This window comes from Nansenia antarctica (genome assembly GCF_963989245.1).
Source record: "Nansenia antarctica genome assembly, chromosome: 10".
Lineage (NCBI taxonomy): Eukaryota > Metazoa > Chordata > Actinopteri > Argentiniformes > Microstomatidae > Nansenia > Nansenia antarctica.
The window spans coordinates 6,691,522-6,710,050 of NC_137680.1; the positions used below are offsets into that span (position 1 = coordinate 6,691,522).

At 44.4% G+C, this 18,529-nt stretch overlaps 1 protein-coding gene across 1 annotated transcript in view; it reads left to right on the top strand.

Moving 5' to 3' along the window:
* Positions 1-8,721: 8,721 nt before the first annotated feature.
* The window catches only part of itga10 (integrin, alpha 10), a gene marked incomplete at both ends in the record, with an annotated part of 31,249 nt that continues 21,441 nt past the window's right edge, over positions 8,722-18,529 (top strand). The window contains 4 exons of the mRNA XM_080540155.1: positions 8,722-8,773; positions 15,542-15,653; positions 16,160-16,269; positions 17,186-17,274. Coding sequence (XP_080396281.1) covers positions 8,722-8,773; positions 15,542-15,653; positions 16,160-16,269; positions 17,186-17,274 — 363 coding nt within the window. The remainder of the gene's footprint in view (positions 8,774-15,541; positions 15,654-16,159; positions 16,270-17,185; positions 17,275-18,529) is intronic.

The window sequence follows — 18,529 nt, forward strand, 5'->3', positions numbered from 1 at the left end:
GAATCCCGGAGAGATCTCTCCATGCCCTGGACAGCTGTGATTTGGATAATGAAGAGGTTCAGAGGTAAATATTATAGACCAACTATCTGCCAGACACATGCAATACTTGATTGAAATGGCTCGGATATACTGTATGTTAATGCAATATAATCCAATATTAAAATGTTAAATGTGTAATGTGCACTGGAGGCTTCAAGTTTCAAGTTTCAAGTTTCAAGTTTCAAGTTTCAATCAGCAACTTTTAAGTACTGGCTGAATTTCCTCAAAGGGGCTGATCTCTTACTCAGAATGCTACGATCAGAGCGTGAAGCTAACTTTGACCTTCATCTCAACTGCATGTCTGAAGCAATACCATGGTTCCGGGCTGCTGGCAGGATGAACTATGCAAAGTACATGCCAGTCTACATAGCTGAAATGAAAGCCCTTGAAAAAAGCCAACCAGAGTCCTACAAATTCATGAGAGAAGGAGGGTTTGTTGTGCGGCGCTCAGATGAGAGAAACTTCAACTGTGTAGCCACCGATCAAGCACTTGAACAAACTATCAACAGAGAAGGAAAGGGTCAAGGAGGCATTATCGGCTTCACACTACGAAAGGGAGCTCTGAAAAGATGGCTCATTACAAGGCATGTCACCAGTGAGTACTGCGATGCCATGACAGAGCTTTGTGATGCAGCGGCACATGCACCAAAATCCCACAAAGAACATGGAGCAGCCCGCATGGACAGGGATGAGAGGGAAACTATACAGATAATGGAGTTTGTGCAAGACAGGCAGAACCCATTTGATTTGGAGAAAGTTCCCGATGAGCTCATCAATATTTCAAGTGGACAAGTAGCATCACAAAAGGTGGCAAAAGATCTCTCAAGCTTTCTGGAAGATGGAGAAAAGCTAAATGCTAATTTCATTGATGAACGACTTAAGAGTGATACACCAAAAAGTTTCTGGGATCCTGAGAAAAGACATAAATTGGCAACATTCACAGATATGATAGCAGTAATAAAATCTAGTAAATCTAAGCAGCTTCAGATGGATTCCGATGTCCTCTTCAGGAGACTCCTGGCTGTTTCAAAACAAAGGGACGTATCATTGGAGAATGTGATGCGTCATGAATTGGCTGCTGTCCCACCCTCTCTCTTCTATGACGATGGGGCGATGAGAAAAACCACAAAAGCAGACCTTGCAAAAAAACTGGAGTCGGTAGTAGAAGTGATGCAAGAGCTGTCTGACACCACAGAGAAATCTGCATACATCATTGATGGCATGGCTATGCTTCAAAGCCTCCATGATTCAGCCTTCCAGACCTTCAGTGAGCTAGCAGAATGCATCCTGAAGAAGATCTTGTCACTTCTAAATAGAAAACAAGAAATGCAATGTGTGGTCATGGTATTTGACAGGTATGACGGCCCACAGTCAATCAAAGACCTGGAGAGGCAAAGGAGAGGTGCAAGTGATGGAAGGCCTACACATGTTATCACTGGCAACACAAATGTCCCAAACTACAGGAAGTACTTGAGGAGTAGTGGAAACAAGACTGCACTGTGCATGTTTGTGAGCAACTACATTGTCACTGCAGCCCCACAGAGACTACACTCAGATGACTCCATCATCTTGGCAGGTGGATTTGATAAAGGGGAGGAGGTGAAGAGCATCTGCACAGCAGGAGTCAGCAGTTTGACATCACTGTACAGTGATCAGGAGGAGGCAGACACAAGGATGGTGCTCCATGCCATACATCTTGCAGAGTCATATTCCCGCATCATTGTGAGGTCTGATGACACAGATGTGGAAGTACTGCTCATATACTATGCAATCAAAGAAATGTTTGGTTCATCTCTGGTGTACATGCATACAGGCCATGGAATGAGAGAGAGATATGTCCCCATCAACACCATATCTGAGAAGATTGGAAAAGACATGTCTAACTGTCTACCAGCATGTCATGCACTCACTGGCTGTGACACAACAAGTAGTTTGTACAGAATAGGAAAGACAACAGCATTCAACAAACTCAAGACCCATCTCAGCGAGCTCAAAGATCTGGCCCATTTTGGACTCTCTGCCAGCTTGGAAGAGTCTTTGCCAGTCGCAAGAGAATTTGCGCTTCTCCTATATGGAAAAAAGAAAATGGAAAATGGATTGATGTGCACAAACCTGGATGAACTGAGGTTCATAATTGCATCAACATCTGATACAGCCTCTGCAAATCTGCCGCCAACAGAGGATGCATTTCAGCAGCATGTGCAGAGAGCAATGTTCCAGACAGCGGTATGGTGTCACAGCCACATGCCCAAACCCCTGTTATGGAGTCCTATTGGCAAGGGGTGGATTATCAGAGATGGGGCCATTCAACCTGTCCTTTTTACAAAACCCCCAGCACCTACAGAAGTGAGAGACATCACTCATTTATATTGCAAAGATGCAAAGTGTGGAGAGAGTGGAAAGTGCCAGTGCCTCTCTGTTGGCCTTCCCTGTACAGAGTTCTGCACCTGCTGTGCAGAATGTCAAAATGTGTCCCCTAATGTTTGAGGACTGTATTTAATTGTACTTTGAATTAAGGTTCCAGTTTTAATAAAACCTGTACTATTTACACCTATGTTTTAGAGGCTTGTAATTTAGAACTAATAAACTTTATTTTATTGGGTTACTCTTATTCTGACTATTTTGTGATGTAGTTCAGCCACCTGGTATTTCCCTCTCCAAATATGATGACCATCAGAGTGAGCATTCTTAACTTATAGGCTATTATGCCACTTATCCCCCATTCGGAATTTGACTGTATCAGAGAAGAGGTAGGCCTATGTCTAAAGAAATCTCATTTGCAATAGAACTGTATGAGATATTTCCATACAACTACTGGTTATTGTTCAATAGCACCCTAGACAATTCAGTAATGATATATTTTTCAGGGATTTCTGTTTTTCTGATAAATGAGAGAAAAGTGATGGAGTCCTATGTTCCTGTCACCAAAAAGTACAATTTCCGTCTAAACTAAAGCTAAGTTTACAGGACTATAATTCAGTATTTATTTAGGTAAATAGTTGTCTGACTATTTGGTGATGTAGGACAACCACCTGGTTCATACCTCAGCAAATCTGAAGAGGAAAAGAGTGATCATTCTCAAGTTATGGGCTTTTTTGTCACCTTCCCCATATTCGGCCTGGTCTAATTTGGCTCTTTTTCAGGGATTGGGGTAGCTCTAAAGAACAACCAAAAAAACATCTTTTCCCCAAAAATAAAATTTTACAACAATCAATTTCATTAATGGGAGACCCTAAAGATAAGAAAAATCATTGTTGTAACTTGCTCTACCTCGGGTAGGGGTATCTCAAAATCTGAGGGCCCTTCCTGCTAGACTAAAGGCTGCTAGCGCTAATATGCTACCAGTCTAGTTAACACCTACTTGCCAAACAATGCTAATGTGGGTCACTGTGAAGCTCTGTGTGTGTGTGTGTGTGTGTGTGTGTGTGTGTGTGTGTGTGTGTGTGTGTGGGTGTGTGTTTGCATTCTATCTACAGTATGTCATTAAAAAAGGTTCTGCGCAAATGCAAGAGCTCAATAAATGTGTGTGCAAAGGTAAATGCATGTGTACACTGCACACTGTATACATGTGCACCATGCAAATGTGTGTGCAAAACATGAATATGTATTTGAGTGTACTTTGAAGAGTGTGTGTGTGTGTGAGTATGTGTGTATTGCTTATTGCTGTTGCACACAACTGTCATCTGACCTTATAATCACATGCCTCACGCATTCTTACCCTGCGGCTGCAAAAGCCTGCAGGGGCAGATGAGAAGAGAGAGAGAGAGTGAACACCAGGTCAACAAAACAGAGAGGAAGGAGAGGATGGAGAGAGGGATAGAAGAAGAGTGGAGGAGGAAGAAAAGAAATGAGAGAGAAGAAGGTGAAATCTTCAATACTTTAATCAAATAAAATGTTCCCTCATTTCACCAATTCATTCCCATAGTTCATGTGACGTAAATTGTGGTCAATAGAGTGGCCAATTGGGGACATTCTTATAGAAGCAGATTCATTCCATTCCAGTCGCTGGAATGTGTCGTTTGTGACACCAGATCCACTTATTTTGTTTCATATCCTCTATTGTTCTGGCAGAGTTCCTTCCACCGCAGCCAGTCTGCCTGACACGTCATTAAGAGAGTTAATTTACGAGAAAAAAACAACAATGCTTACCACCACCGCAGTGGAAATAAACATACAGAGAAGTAGGAACATAGATCTAGGATCAGCTTTCCCTCTCCAAATCATACAAATACAAAACTGACCTTAGATCTGTGTATAGGGGCAACTTCAACCTCCTCACAGAAGAGACAAATATGTCTACGTCTCGAGATAGGTATGAGCGCCATCTAGTGGTAACATAGGGAGTAGTGCAGATACTATGTAGTAATGAGGGTGAACTGCACTGATACACTCTGCTGGTCTCCATTATAGAGGAGACATTACTACTGTACTGGGATTTAGCTTCCATCTCTCTGGGCAGTTATTTCACATGAATGCAGTTGTAGGAAAGGACAGGAGGAGAGGAAGCCATTTTAGATGTTTGAGATGCATCCCTGAACTGAACTGTTTCATCTAGTCTTCCCTATTCTGTCTGCTATGTAATCATCTAATAACCTCAAAGCAGTTTAAGTGTTGGGGAAGCTACTCAGAAAATGTAGTTAACCAAATTACCAATTGCTTTACAATTGAAGAAGTTAAACTAAACCAAAGCTACCCATGAGAGAAATATATGTAATAATATGTGATATCCAGCCCTCTGATTGGCTGTAATATCGAGACTTCTGATTGGCTGTAATATTCAGTCCTCTGATTGGCTGTAATATTCAGTCCTCTTGTTGGCTGTAATATCCAACCCTCTGATTGGCTGTAACATCTAGCCTTCTGATTGGCTGTAATATCCAGCCCTCTGATTATCTGTAAATATCGAGCCCTATGATTGGCTGTAATATCCAGCCCTCTGGCTGTAACATCTAGTGCCGGTTTCACAGACAAGGCTTAAGCCTAGTCCTGGACTAAATCACACTTTCAATGTAAAATCTCCATTGAAGATGCTTTTTAGTCTAGGATTAGTCCTAAGCCTTGTCTGTGAAACCAGCCCCTAGTCTTCTGATTGGCTGTAATATCCAGCCCTCTGATTGGCTGTAAATATCGAGCCCTCTGATTGGCTGTAATGTCCAGCCCTCTGATTGGCTGTAATGTCAAGCTCTCTGATTAGTTGTAATATCCAACCCTTTGATTGGCTGTAATATCTAGCCTTCTGATTGGCTGTAATATCCAGCCCTCTGATTGGCTGTAATATCCATCCCTCTGATTGGCTGTAAATATCGAGCCCTCTGATTGGCTGTATCCAACCCTCTGATTGGCTGTAACATCTAGCCTTCTGATTGGCTGTAATATCCAGCCCTCTGATTGGCTGTAAATATCTGACCCTCTGATTGACTGTAACATCTCCCCCATCTCTCTCTCAGACAGAGATGAATTTGAACTCCCTCACCCCAATAAGGCACCACAAAATTGGGAGACTGGATTTTTGATTCACTGGCACCACTCTGTGGATGTTTGGTGAACAGTTTTTCGTCAAAGGGAACAGGGACCCCTAGGGGGCCTCAGTGAGCTCTTTCAAAGGGCCAGCAAAACACCCAGGGATACTCAGTACAGTACATTACAAATACTAAATATCAACAGCAAAAACAGAAATGTGACGTCCTCCTGAATGTCCTGAAGTATAACACTCCGTTTAGGCCTACTGTTCATCATCTTCTGGGGGCCTCTATCCTTGTTCGACTCAAACAGAATCCAGTTTTTTTGTCCAAGTTTATTGCCATCATACAAGCTGATAAAGGTACACTTAAAATATAAGCTGATGAAGGCACACTTGTGTTAGAAGGACAGCAAGATCAGGTCACACACACACACACACACACACACACACACACACACACACACACACACACACACGACAAAGGCTGTTTGCCTCTGCGTTGTGTTGTTTCTGATGATAAAACATACAAGCTTCATGAATATGCACTTTAATTTGTTGCCCTTGACTCCATCTCCTCTTTTCATGCATTCAATTAACCAGCAAACAAATACAATATATTCTTCTCAAGAATGTATGAAATTAAACTAAATGTACAGTATTCAGCTAGTGAGTCAAACACAGCAAGGGATCTACATAAACATAAACATGCTACTTAGTACAATAATAATGGCATCATCATAACTTTACACATCGTACAGTAAAAATAAACAAAACCCAAACATACCCGGTGATAAAACATGCAAGGTTCATGAATATGAATGGATGAATATGAATGTAAAGATTATACAGCAATAAGGGGTAAACCAAATACAGTAAACCAAAGTAGTAAACAAAGTAGATAAAATAATATTAAATAAACTAATATCTTCATATGTTGTTACCACAAAGAAAATGTCATACTATAAGGTGTAATATAACTAATCTAATCGAAATCGAAATTGAATACTTTGCAATTGTGGACATAAGATTGACATAGATATTAAAAGGGGGATTTATTATTCTTATTAATTATTATTATATTATTAATTATCAATAAACAGGAATAGAAACAGGTAAGAGGGAAAGGGGAGTATATGATGGTGCAGGAGAAGAAGCGGCCCTGGACACACACACACACACACACACACACACTCACACGCACACACACACACACACACACACACACACACACTCACACACACACACACACACTCACACACACACACACACACACACACACACACACACACACACTCACACACACACACACACACACACACACACACTCACACACACACACACACACACACACACACACACACACACTCACACACACACACACACACACACACACACACACACACTCACACACACACACACACACACACACACACACACACACACACACACACACACACACACACTCACACACACACACACTCACACACACACACACACACACACACACACACACACACACACTCACACACACACACACACACACACACACACACACACACACACACTCACACACACACACACACACACACACACACACACACACACACACACACACACACACACACACGAGATAAGAGGACAGATGATAGAGGAGGAGACACACATAAATGGAGTAGGCATGTACTGTATATGAAACTCAAATGAAAAAAATAAGCTAGAGAGAGAGGTAGATAGAGAGAGACAGAGGGAGGTAGATAGAGAGAGAGAGAGAGAGAGAGAGAGAGAGAGAGAGAGAGAGAGAGAGACAGAGAGAGAGAGAGAGAGAGAGGGAGGTAGATAGAGAGAGAGAGAGAGAGAGAGGGAGGTAGATAGAGAGAGAGAGAGAGAGAGAGAGAGAGAGAGAGAGAGAGAGAGAAAGAGAGAGAGAGAGAGACAGAGAGAGAGGTAGATAGAGAGAGAGAGGGAGGTAGATAGAGAGAGAGAGAGGGAGAGAGAGAGGGAGAGGGAGAGGGAGGTAGATAGAGAGAGAGAGAGAGAGAAGGAGAGAGAGAGAGTGAGATAGAGAGAGAGAGGGAGAGAGAGAGAGAGAGAGGGAGGTAGAGAGAGAGAGAGTGAGTGAGATAGAGAGAGAGAGGGAGAGAGAGAGAGAGAGAGAGAGAGAGAGAGAGAGAGAGAGAGAGAGAGAGAGAGAGGCAGAACCAGGCGCGCTGAGAGAGGAGAGGATCGGGTGGAGGAATAAAGGCGCTCTTTCATTTAGCAGTGAAATTCCGTTAAGAAGACTGTGCAAGAAGAACTGCTGCAACATTTAAAAACTACGGAATTCGACTACAATAAAAAAGCAACGAGGTGGAAAATAACCCGCAACTGAAATTTACCCCCAAACGATTGGGTTGAAATATGGTCATTTGTGAGGATAATTTTTTCTGAGCGTTGATCCAGCAGCAGGAGTTGAACGTGGAGTCTCTTCTCTCAGCCCTGTCTGATTGACCCGTCCCGTACACAGGATTTCGCTGAAAACAATTAAAACATGTGTTTGGGAAGCTGTTCCACATTAGTGATGGTTTAACGACCCCCAGATGAGCCTCTTGTTCGAGACAGGTGTTGGGTGGGTTTGAGTTGGAATCGGTGGAACGCTGACCTGGGTGGTTTAAGACATCGGAGGCAATTACACACGAGGTAAGAACCTTATTATGGTCAGCTCATTTACGAGAAATGTTCCTAACTTGTAATTAGTTAATTGAAGCTCGTGAGCTTAGAATGATAAGGTTCTATCTCCGTTTAGGGTCGTTCAGAGATATTGAGCGTCAAAGTTTTTACATTCCATTATGTTTTGTGAGATGGAACCTTTGTATTTTATGAATTACTAACTCAAAAATGTCAACATTTAAAAAATGACACCACACAGGCATCAATAAACACCTAATGGATCAGATTATGTAAAAAACTCAATTTTGACAAAAATGGAGATAGAACCTTATAATTCTAACGTCACGACATATAAGCCTAACCTTACTGTACCCCACAGACGCGTGCGATGCCACTGGGACAGCATTCTAACGGACTTTACGGATCCTGCGGGAGTAGGAAGACTTGAAGGGGCGCGTACACGTGTGTGCGTTGTTATGCCGAATCACTGCATTTAATACAAACTCAAGGGAGTAAAACCCAAGTCAGAAAAGGAAACAGCGAAGAGAGACCACTAATACTTCCCCTTCTCACAAATGGAGCTGCGCAATTACCTGCTATTCTTGAAGTTCATAGTTCTTCTCAAAGGTAAGAAGGTGCATCATTGCAAGCCTGTGTGTTTCACCACTGAAATATGTAATCATGTAACTTTTTCCCCCTGTTTATCTTTTTTAGTATAGGCCTAGATATTTCACACTTATTGTCCTGTCAATGAGAAAGTCAATAGTGACAATTTGTCCACCAAACAGTTGTTTCATAAACTCATGTTTTTGCCATAAAGCTGACTTTAAGCCTGCTTCATCAATCACAATGCCAACGAAGGGCACCATGGCCTCTGTCTAGGACTCTAAACCTTTATGGCACAGCTGGTAGGATGCTCACACACAGGGGGGCTAAGCCATCATAGGACAGGTAGCCACACAGGGGGGCTAAGCCATCATAGGACAGGTAGCCACACAGGGGGGCTAAGCCATCATAGGACAGGTAGCCACACAGGGGGGCTAAGCCATCATAGGACAGGTAGCCACACAGGGGGGCTAAGCCATCATAGGACAGGTAGCCACACAGGGGGGCTAAGCCATCATAGGACAGGTAGCCACACAGGGGGGCTAAGCCATCCTAGGACAGGTAGCCACACAGGGGGGCTAAGCCATCCTAGGACAGGTAGCCACACAGGGGGGCTAAGCCATCATAGGACAGGCAGCCACACAGGGGGGCTAAGCCATCATGGTACAGGTACGTAGCGTACATCCTGGTCCTGCAGATCATCAGAGACCTACTGTACACAACAACATGATCCTCCTCATCTCTGAACCTTGGCATGCCTCTCCTCCACAGCTGTTTCCTTGGTTTCCCCCTGCAGTGGCCACACTTACTTATTTTTGTTTCTTATCTCATAGATAATGAATTTATACCATGCTACTCAGGTCTGAACACACTTTACATTGTACAGATATGTAAGTGACTTACCACATAAATACTTTGCTTGATTTGACAAATCATGGGCAAAGTCAGGAGGTAAAAGAGGTAAAAGCTAACCAAGACACTGACTACACTGCAAAAAGTCAGCTCTCAAAAGCAAGAAAAAAACCAAGGAAATGGGGGAATTTTTTGGGGGGGATTACTAAAAATAAGCAGAATTATCTGCCAACAGAACAGGAAAATGTCACTTGCCAAGAATTTCTTAAAACAAGTCAAATATGTCTTAAAACTAGTGCACAGTCAGACAAAACCAAGCATATTATTGCCTTGATTCTTTTCTTTTTCTTTTAGCCTTATAGCCTTGGCCAAGTGGTCTAGGCCTTCGGGGGCACAGGAGGTAGAGCGTGTCTTAGTAAGCCATAGTCTGGGTGCTCTCCGTCAACACTGTCAACTTGCCAGTGGTGGGATTGGCCCTGCTCGCTCAGCCTGTTAGATGTGCGCTCCTATTCAAGTTAGTGGTTAATGCTCAGCCTGTTAGATGTGTGCTCCTACTGAAGTTAGTGGTTAATGCTCAGCCACACTGCGGCAACATACGTTGCTAATAAGGCACCCAAAAGTAGCCTATCAATTCCATTATCCTTTACTGCGATACTGCGTAATTGCCCAATCAGTAGCCAGCTATGATTGTCCCCAGCTACTGCTTCAACCGTGGCAGCTGTAGGTTGGACCTTATCAAATCTATCAGTAGCACATCTCTCAGGAATAAGTAATATGGCATTTCCATTAAAAAAAGCACACTTGTGTTCATGGGTCGTGACTGAGAGCATGCCAGCTCCCCTTCCTCTTCATCCATTCATGCTACCTCTAGCATAGCACCTAACTGACTGGCTCTTGTTCAGCAGCAAGAGCAACAGAGAAAGGGACCATTGTAGTAAAGCAAAAGTAAAATAGTGTTTATGTAGCTGACAAAGTGACTGAGTCGCCACATTGCAGGACTGTAATTAGCTGTGAAAGAAATCAAGATCATAGACCTATAGTGGTATCATTTGATAGGGCATTATCATGGTTATGGTTGTGGTTAGGGCGTGTTAAGGAGTTCAAAAGTGCCCCCACCTACCCCCCCGCTACTTGCCTAAAAAGAAATAGCCTTTGATTGATTTTCTATTGAAAGTTTTGGTGTTCGTTCGTCTCTTTGAACATGAACATGTAAGGGGAAACACGGTCAAACACATGTACCAGTAGCGCAGGCACAGCAGCCATGCTGTTCAGGTCCATGTGTGTCTTCATCCTGAAGCAGAGGTATATGAATGAGGAATGCATTGAGCATTGAGTTCACAGCAGCAGTCAGACGTTTGCTTGTGGTTAGCCTGTACGGCCGTACACTTCATTAACTGTCGGAGTCAAGCGTGTAGCGAGCCCGCTTCACTGTGTGACTTGGCGCGTGTATGTGTTTCTCATGGTGGGTAAGGCTTTAGGTATGTTTTCGCATGTACTCGTAAGTGTTTCTGTACACATGTTTCTGTGTATGTGTGTGTGTGTGTGTGTGTGTGCGTGTGTGTGTGTGTGTGTGTGTGTCTGTGTGTGTGTTTGTATGTGTGTGTGTGCGTGTGTGTGTGTGTGTGTCTGTGTGTGTGTTTGTATGTGTGTGTGTGCGTGTGTGTGTGTGTGTGTGTGTGCGTGTGCGCGTGTGTGCGTGTGCGTGTGCGTGTGTGTGTGGTGTGTGTTTGTTGCGGGTCGTGTTGCAGTATATAGGGAGCTGTGAGTGTGTTTGATGTTGATGTGTTCTGCAGAGCTCCCCCCGTGTAGTGACCAAGCGTCCCAGGCCCGTTAGACTTGTTATGCTTTTACTGAAATGTAGAACACAGGTGTGTGTATGGGGGTAGGGGAATTCCTCCTCTCTCTCCCACTCTCTTTCTCTCCTCTTCCAATCCCCCTCTCGCTCTCCTCCCCTCCCACTCTCTCTTGTCTCTCAACCCCTCTTTCAATCGTCTCCCATTCTCTGTCGTCCTACTAACTCTCCCTTTCCCACTTTCACTCTTCTTTTTCTCACTCGATTTCCCACCCTCCCACTCCCCACAAGGTGGTTGAGGGAGATGAGGACAGAACATGATGGAGGGAACGTCTGTGGAAGAGGAGGAGGAGGAGAGAGACAGGGGAAGCCTTGCAATTGAATTACAGTAAGATGATGGAAACAGGAATATAAAGCCAATTAATTGACAGAGACAGAGAGAGATAAAGAGAGAGAGAGAGAGTGTGTGTGTGTGTGTGTGTGTGTGTGTGTGTGTTCGTGCGTGTGTGTGTGTGTGTGTGTGTGTGTGTGTGTGCTTGTGTGTGTGTGCTTGTGTGGGTGTGTGTCTGTGTTTTAGTGAAAGAGAAAAGAGAGACGTCCTGTAAAACATAAGAGAGAAAGAGGCTTTAACAAGTCTACAGTAAACATGTTGTCCCTCACAAATGAAGTAGTGCCCCGCCTTGTGTGAATTGGTGTCGACAACCAACCGCAGTTTTGTGGATTAATGAGAGAGAATAAAAACTATAAATAATTTCTAATTATCAGAAACAGGCGGAGCTAATCTGGTCCTCATGAGAAACGTGTTGAGGGGCTGCAAATATGTACCAGATATACTATAACTAGACTCAAACAGGACAAGAGATACAGTATGTTTGTTCAAAGTTTGGAATTTCTGTTTTTACTAAATATAGCACCCCCCCATGGGTCATTCAAATGGAAATTGTAAATGGACTGCACTTTTATAGCGCCTTATTCCAAAGCGCTTTACAATGGCCTCTCATTCACGCTTTCGCACACACATTCACACACCAATTGCGGAAAGCTACCATGCAAGGCGCCGTCCCTCTCACTGGGAGCAATTTGGGGTTCAGTGTCTTGCCCAAGGACACCTTAACATGCGGCCAGCCGGGGATCGAACTGCCGCCCTTGCGATCTTTAGACGCCGGCTCTCACTCCTGAGCCACAGACGCCCCAGGCGTGTGGAATATTGTAAATGCTGGATCTCTATGGCAACACACATCATTCACCCAAGCTTCGTTGAAATTGTCCACAGACCAGATCTGAGATATTGCGTGTGACATACCAACAAAAGACGAACATACGAACATACAAAGACAGATCCACAGTCCCCGATTTAATCATGGGGGGACAATAATGTTGAACCGATTCAAATGGTATATAGAGCAGTCACCCCTCTGCTATCTGTCCTACATAGACAGGCTGGCATTCCACAGCTCCAATGACACTCAACCACACACACACACACACACACACACACACACACACACACACACACACACATACAGCAGCAGCAACAGCAGCAGCAGAAGCAGCAGCAGCAGTACCCGTGCCCGGAGCCCATAGTGTGGTTGAAGACAGGGAGGAATCTGGACCCAGTTTGGCTGCATAGTTGTTTCCAGAAAGTTGTCATGACGATCCATGGTCAGGCTGGCTGTGGTGCAGCAGACCCATATATAAACCCCAGTTAAACTGGAACCAGAGAAGAGGAGGAGAGGGGAGGGGGGGCCCGGGGTGGGTGGGTGAGGAAAGGATGATGGGGGGCCAGAAGGGTTGTGGTTTGGTGGTAGGGCTAAGGAGAGGGGGTATCTGAGGGAGAATGGAGAGGGGAGGATGATTGTGGTGGGACAGAATGGGTGGTAGAGGGTGAGGAGGGGTGGTCAAAGGTGGGGTGGGGTGGGGGGAGGTTAAAGAGAGGAGGGGAGGGTGGCGATGAGACAGACAGGCTTTAAAAGAACTATGAGAAGAAGGGCGTGTGAGAACAGAAAGAGAGAGACAGAGAGATGACCACAATTATAGAGAAAATAAACGATAGTGATTAAATAGAAGAGATGAATTGAGTGGTTATGTGTGGAGGAGAAGAGGACATCATTGCTCAACCTCTGTTTGCAGATCTGAGGGGAATCAGACAGCTGCTGTAAGCAACATGGAGGACACTCCCCACAGCCCATTGGATGGCTATCGGTGCCCATCACCACGGTGATGTTGGTGACCTGTGGCTCACAGGAGCTCACAGGAGAAAGAAACAAGGGATTAAAGAAAGGATGAGATGTATGGTGGAAGTACGAGGACTTATTTGGAAGGACAAGGCAAGAGAGAGCAGAGAGATGGGAGACACGTAGAGACAGTTGGAGGAAGATGAGGGAGAGAAAGATGGAACTGGGTATGTAAATAGAGAAAATAACTTGGAGCAAAAAGAGAGGGAAAAAGAGATAAACAGTGAACATATCCAGTTACTTCTCCAAACCATTCTGTGAAATCCCCCTCTGGTTGTGCTAGCTTGTGGAGAGAGAGAGAGAGAGAGAGAGAGAGAGAGAGAGAGAGAGAGAGAGAGAGAGAGAGAGAGTGTGTGTGTGTGTGTGTGTGTGTGTGTGTGTGTGTGTGTGTGTGTGTGTGTGTGTGTTGGTGCTGAAGTGTCTGCTTACGAGCTGTTTGAGGTTCTGGTTGTCCTAGCTTGTGGAGAGAGAGACAGAGAGTGTGTGTGTGTGTGTGTGTGTGTGTGTGTGTGTGTGTGTGTGTGTGTGTGTGTGTGTGTGTGTTGGTGCTGAAGTGTCTGCTTGCGAGCTGTTTGAGGTTCTGGTTGTCCTAGCTTGTGGAGAGAGAGACAGAGAGAGAGAGAGAGTGTGTGTGTGTGTGTGTGTGTGTGTGTGTGTGTGTGTGTGTTGGTGCTGAAGTGTCTGCTCGCGAGCTGTTTGAGGTCTCCTGGCCACTGATCTGAGCCCTCGCTGAGATAACAATCACTTGGAAGCACAAGGCTCTGCTCAGCACAGCACTGCACAGAAAAGCACAACAAAGCTAAGCACAGCATCATTCACGGTCTCCCTCTCTCTATACTTGGTAAAATGTGATAATAATAACATAATAATGACCTAGTCATTAGGCTACTTTGGGATTCACTGAAATAAGAATATATCCATGTACATTTTACATTTACATGTTTACATATTTTGGCATTTAGCAGATGCCTTTATCCAAAGCGACTTACAACAAATAAAACATGGTTGTATTTATAGTATAGAAACTGTACAGGGGGGTTGGGGGGGTGAGTAGGTCTTAAAGAGGGACAGTTAAGATGTAGCCTGAAGAGATGGGTCTTCAATCTATGGCGGAAGATAAGTAGTGTACAGTGTGGTACTAGGTACCTGTACATGGATATGGTATGTGTCTTCTTTCAGTTCTGTGGACTGTATTAAATAGTCCTGTTTAGTTTTACATATGTATTACGTTTTTTGGGGTTTATCCTTGCTGTTGTTGAGGTGTTTTACAGCTTTTCATACTCTGTGAATTCTCTCTTGTCGCCTGACGGTAGTCCAGAAGTTGACTTTCTTTAAATGAAATCCTAAAAGAGAGCAGTGTCATTTTTCTTTTGACAGTTGGCTCTTGTTTCCATGTCTGTTTTCTCAGTCTTACACCTTCCCAGTCAATGAACTATCCTCCTTCCCTCCTTCACTCACTGTCTCTCCTTCTACTGTACTGTACCTCTTTCTCTCCCTCTCTCTCTCCCTCTCTCTCTCCCTCTCTCTCTCTGTATAAAGGGCAGGTTTGTATGTCATAACAGGGAGCTACTATACTCCATAGTTTTTATAACCCACACCCTTTCCTCCCTCCCTCTCTCTCCTCTTCTCTCCCTCTCTTCCCCCCCTAGACTAAACTCCTTTTCCTCTTAGGCCGTCTTTGGTCACTCAGTTTGTCCTCCTTTTCACTTTCTCTCTCCACCCATCACTCTCAGCGAAAAAGTTATTGTTTCGTTGGCTTTGTTTTGTTTTGTTTTTTGTTTGTGTGTGTGATGATGCTACAAGTGAAAGGCAAAATATGTGAACATACATGAACCTCAAGTTGATGCTTTGAATCCTAACCCCACAGCCCCCCCCATCTCTAACTGAACCCCTCCTCTTATGTTCCCTCAGGGGTGTGTGAATGTTTCAACATCGACGTAAAGCACCCGCGGATCTTCAGCGGTCCAGAGGAGGCTCTGTTCGGTTTCTCTGTGCTACAGCACGATGCCGACGGGGAGAAATCGTACGTCGCTATCTGTGTGAATCTGTGTGTGTGTGTGTTTCTGTGTGTATCTGTGTGTATCTGTGTGTGTGTGTGTGTGTGTTTCTGTGTATCTGTGTGTATCTGTGTGTATCTGTGTGTGTGTGTGTGTGTGTGTGTGTTTCTGTGTGTATCTGTGTGTATCTGTGTGTATCTGTGTGTATCTGTGTGTGTGTGTGTGTGTGTGTGTGTGTGTGTGTGTTTCTGTGTGTATCTGTGTGTATCTGTGTTTCTGTGTGTTTCTGTGTGTATCTGTGTGTATCTGTGTGTGTGTGTGTGTGTGTATCTGTGTGTATCTGTGTGTATCTGTGTGTGTGTATCTGTGTGTATCTGTGTGTGTGTGTGTGTGTGTGTGTGTGTGTGTGTGTATCTGTGTGTGTGTGTGTTTCTGTGTGTGTGTTTAACTATTCGTTGAGCAGATTGGTGAAACATTATATTCTGCTGCCATATCCTCCCCTAACCTCATTGGGTGTCTGATTGTGATGCAGACTGCTGGTTGGTGCTCCCTGGGACGGACCACCCAATAACAGGAGAGGAGACGTATACAAATGCATTGTGGGAGAGGAGAGGAGCTCGAACTGCACCAAAGTGAACCTGGGTGAGACTGTAAACAGATCTAGGATCAGCGTAATCTCCCCTTAAATAACCTGAACTATATATGAAAGGACAACAACTGCTAAGTCCTTATTTAGGAATGAAATATGTAACTCGGGGTTACATATCTTGCCTTATTTGTTTTTTTAAAATAACTGCTGCCACTTTATTTCCTCTTGCTGCAACTGAAGCCTAAGAATTTTACTCTCTTAAGCCCAATTTATACTTCTGCGTCGAATTTACGCTACGCCGTAGCCTACGCATTGAAATGACATTCAACTAGTGGGTAGTGGTGGTCTAGTGGATAGTGAGTTGGACTTGCGATCGGAAGGTTGTGAGTTCAAATCCCGCCTGAAGCCACACCACTACTAGTGTGCCTTTGGGTAAGGCACTTAGCCCTCAGTTACTCCAGGGGGAATGTCCCTGTAATTCGTAATTGTAAGTCGCTTTGGATTAAAAGCGTCTGCTAAATGGCAAAATTATTAATTAAAAATTATTAACTAAGATAATAAGATGGCTATCATAATTTTTCAAATCTTTATTAATAAGTAATTACAGAAAAACTAAATGACATTTCTGTCATGGCTTCCGCATTTTGGCCTACGAGAGAGTCGGAATCATGTCGGAATCATGGGCTACCAAGCGGACCAATCACAGTGCTTACGGTCTGCGTAGGTGTGTTGCGTATGGTAGTTACATTTTTGGAGAGGTGCGCGTCAACCTACGGCGTAGGCTCCGGGCCTACGCAGGCTACGGCGTAGGCTACGCCATAGATTTTACGCAGAAGTATAAATTGGGCTTTATACTTGTATAATGGGATGTAACAATAAACCTGAAACGTGTAACTGTCCACTGTAATGTCTGTGCCTGCTGTAGCTTGAGTTCTAACCCTACCACCCCTCTCCCTGTGTCTGTCTCAGGTGAGACCGCTCTACAGAATGTGTCCAGGAACCTGAAGAACTCTCACCTGGGGATGACCCTCAGTCCAGACTCACCTGACGGATTCCTGGTCAGCTATGTTCTGTTTGGCCGTAGTGTTTGTTTGATGTACTAATCTGAGAAGGTCTATAAAAGGACTGAGCCCCGAAGGGATGTGGTGAGAGGTGGTGGTGTTTGTTAGACTTTGTTGAATGAATCAGCTTTGGTTTGCCGTGTTTTTGTGTGTGTGTGTGTGTGCGTGTGTGTGTGTGTGTGTGTGTGTGTGTGTGTGTGTGTGTGTGTGGACATGACCACCATGTGTGGTTTGGAAATCCCCGCCGAATTTGGATAGATTTCTGACCACGCATGGACAGATGCACAGACGCACACACACATATATAACCCCCCCCCACACACACACACACTCATACACGTCCAGTCCAGTCCACGTTGGCCTTGCAATGGCTCTCTTATCCAGATCACTCCAGTTCTGAGGCCACTTTGGTTACAGCGGAATTACTGGGTGGCCATGCCAGCAAGCAGCCCCTCCTGTGTGTGTGTGTGTGTGTGTGTCCGTGTCCGTGTGTGTGTGTGTGTGCTCCCCAGCAGTTTGCTGCTACTCTGGGTGCGAGTGGCTGAGTCATATATAGTTCATGTACACCAGAGCCAACTCACCCTGTTTTTGCGTGTATGTGTGTGTGTGTGTGTGTGTGTGTGTGTGTGCGTGTGTGTGTTAACCCCTGTGGTCAGGTCTATAACAGGATCGGAATGCGTCTCCGGCCCTTTGTAATGACAGGCCTACCAAAAGCCATAGCACCTCTCTCACCCTCTTCTCCCTCTTTCCTTTCTCTTATCCCTCTCTCCATCCCTCCTTCTCCGTCTCTGTCTCTGTGTATCTGTGCTGCGCCGGGGCCCGTCCATAATGACAGGGCGTGCAAAACCAGGACATTTCTCTGTCTCCTCTCCTTCCTTCCCCCCTTCATCCTTCTCTCTCTCAATTTGTGTCTGTGTGACTGGATGAATGTTCCTCCTTTCATCTTTTGGTATACTTTCCCCATACTCCCCCTTTTTCTCCCTTCGGGTTTTAAAGCCAAATAAATTGTACTGCTTTGAAGACATAAATATTTTTATGTGACTGTTTCCCCCTCCCCCCATTGACATTACAATTGAATTTAAATTGCTTTATTTGTCTACTGGGTTCCAGATCTGCTAAAACACTCGTGAAAACTGGAAACATATCAATTTTGATTTGATTTACCAGTGCTCTCTCTCTCTCTCTCTCTCTCTCTCTCTGTCTCTCTCTCTTCTCCTAAACCACCATTCTTTTCCATGACCTATTCTCTGTT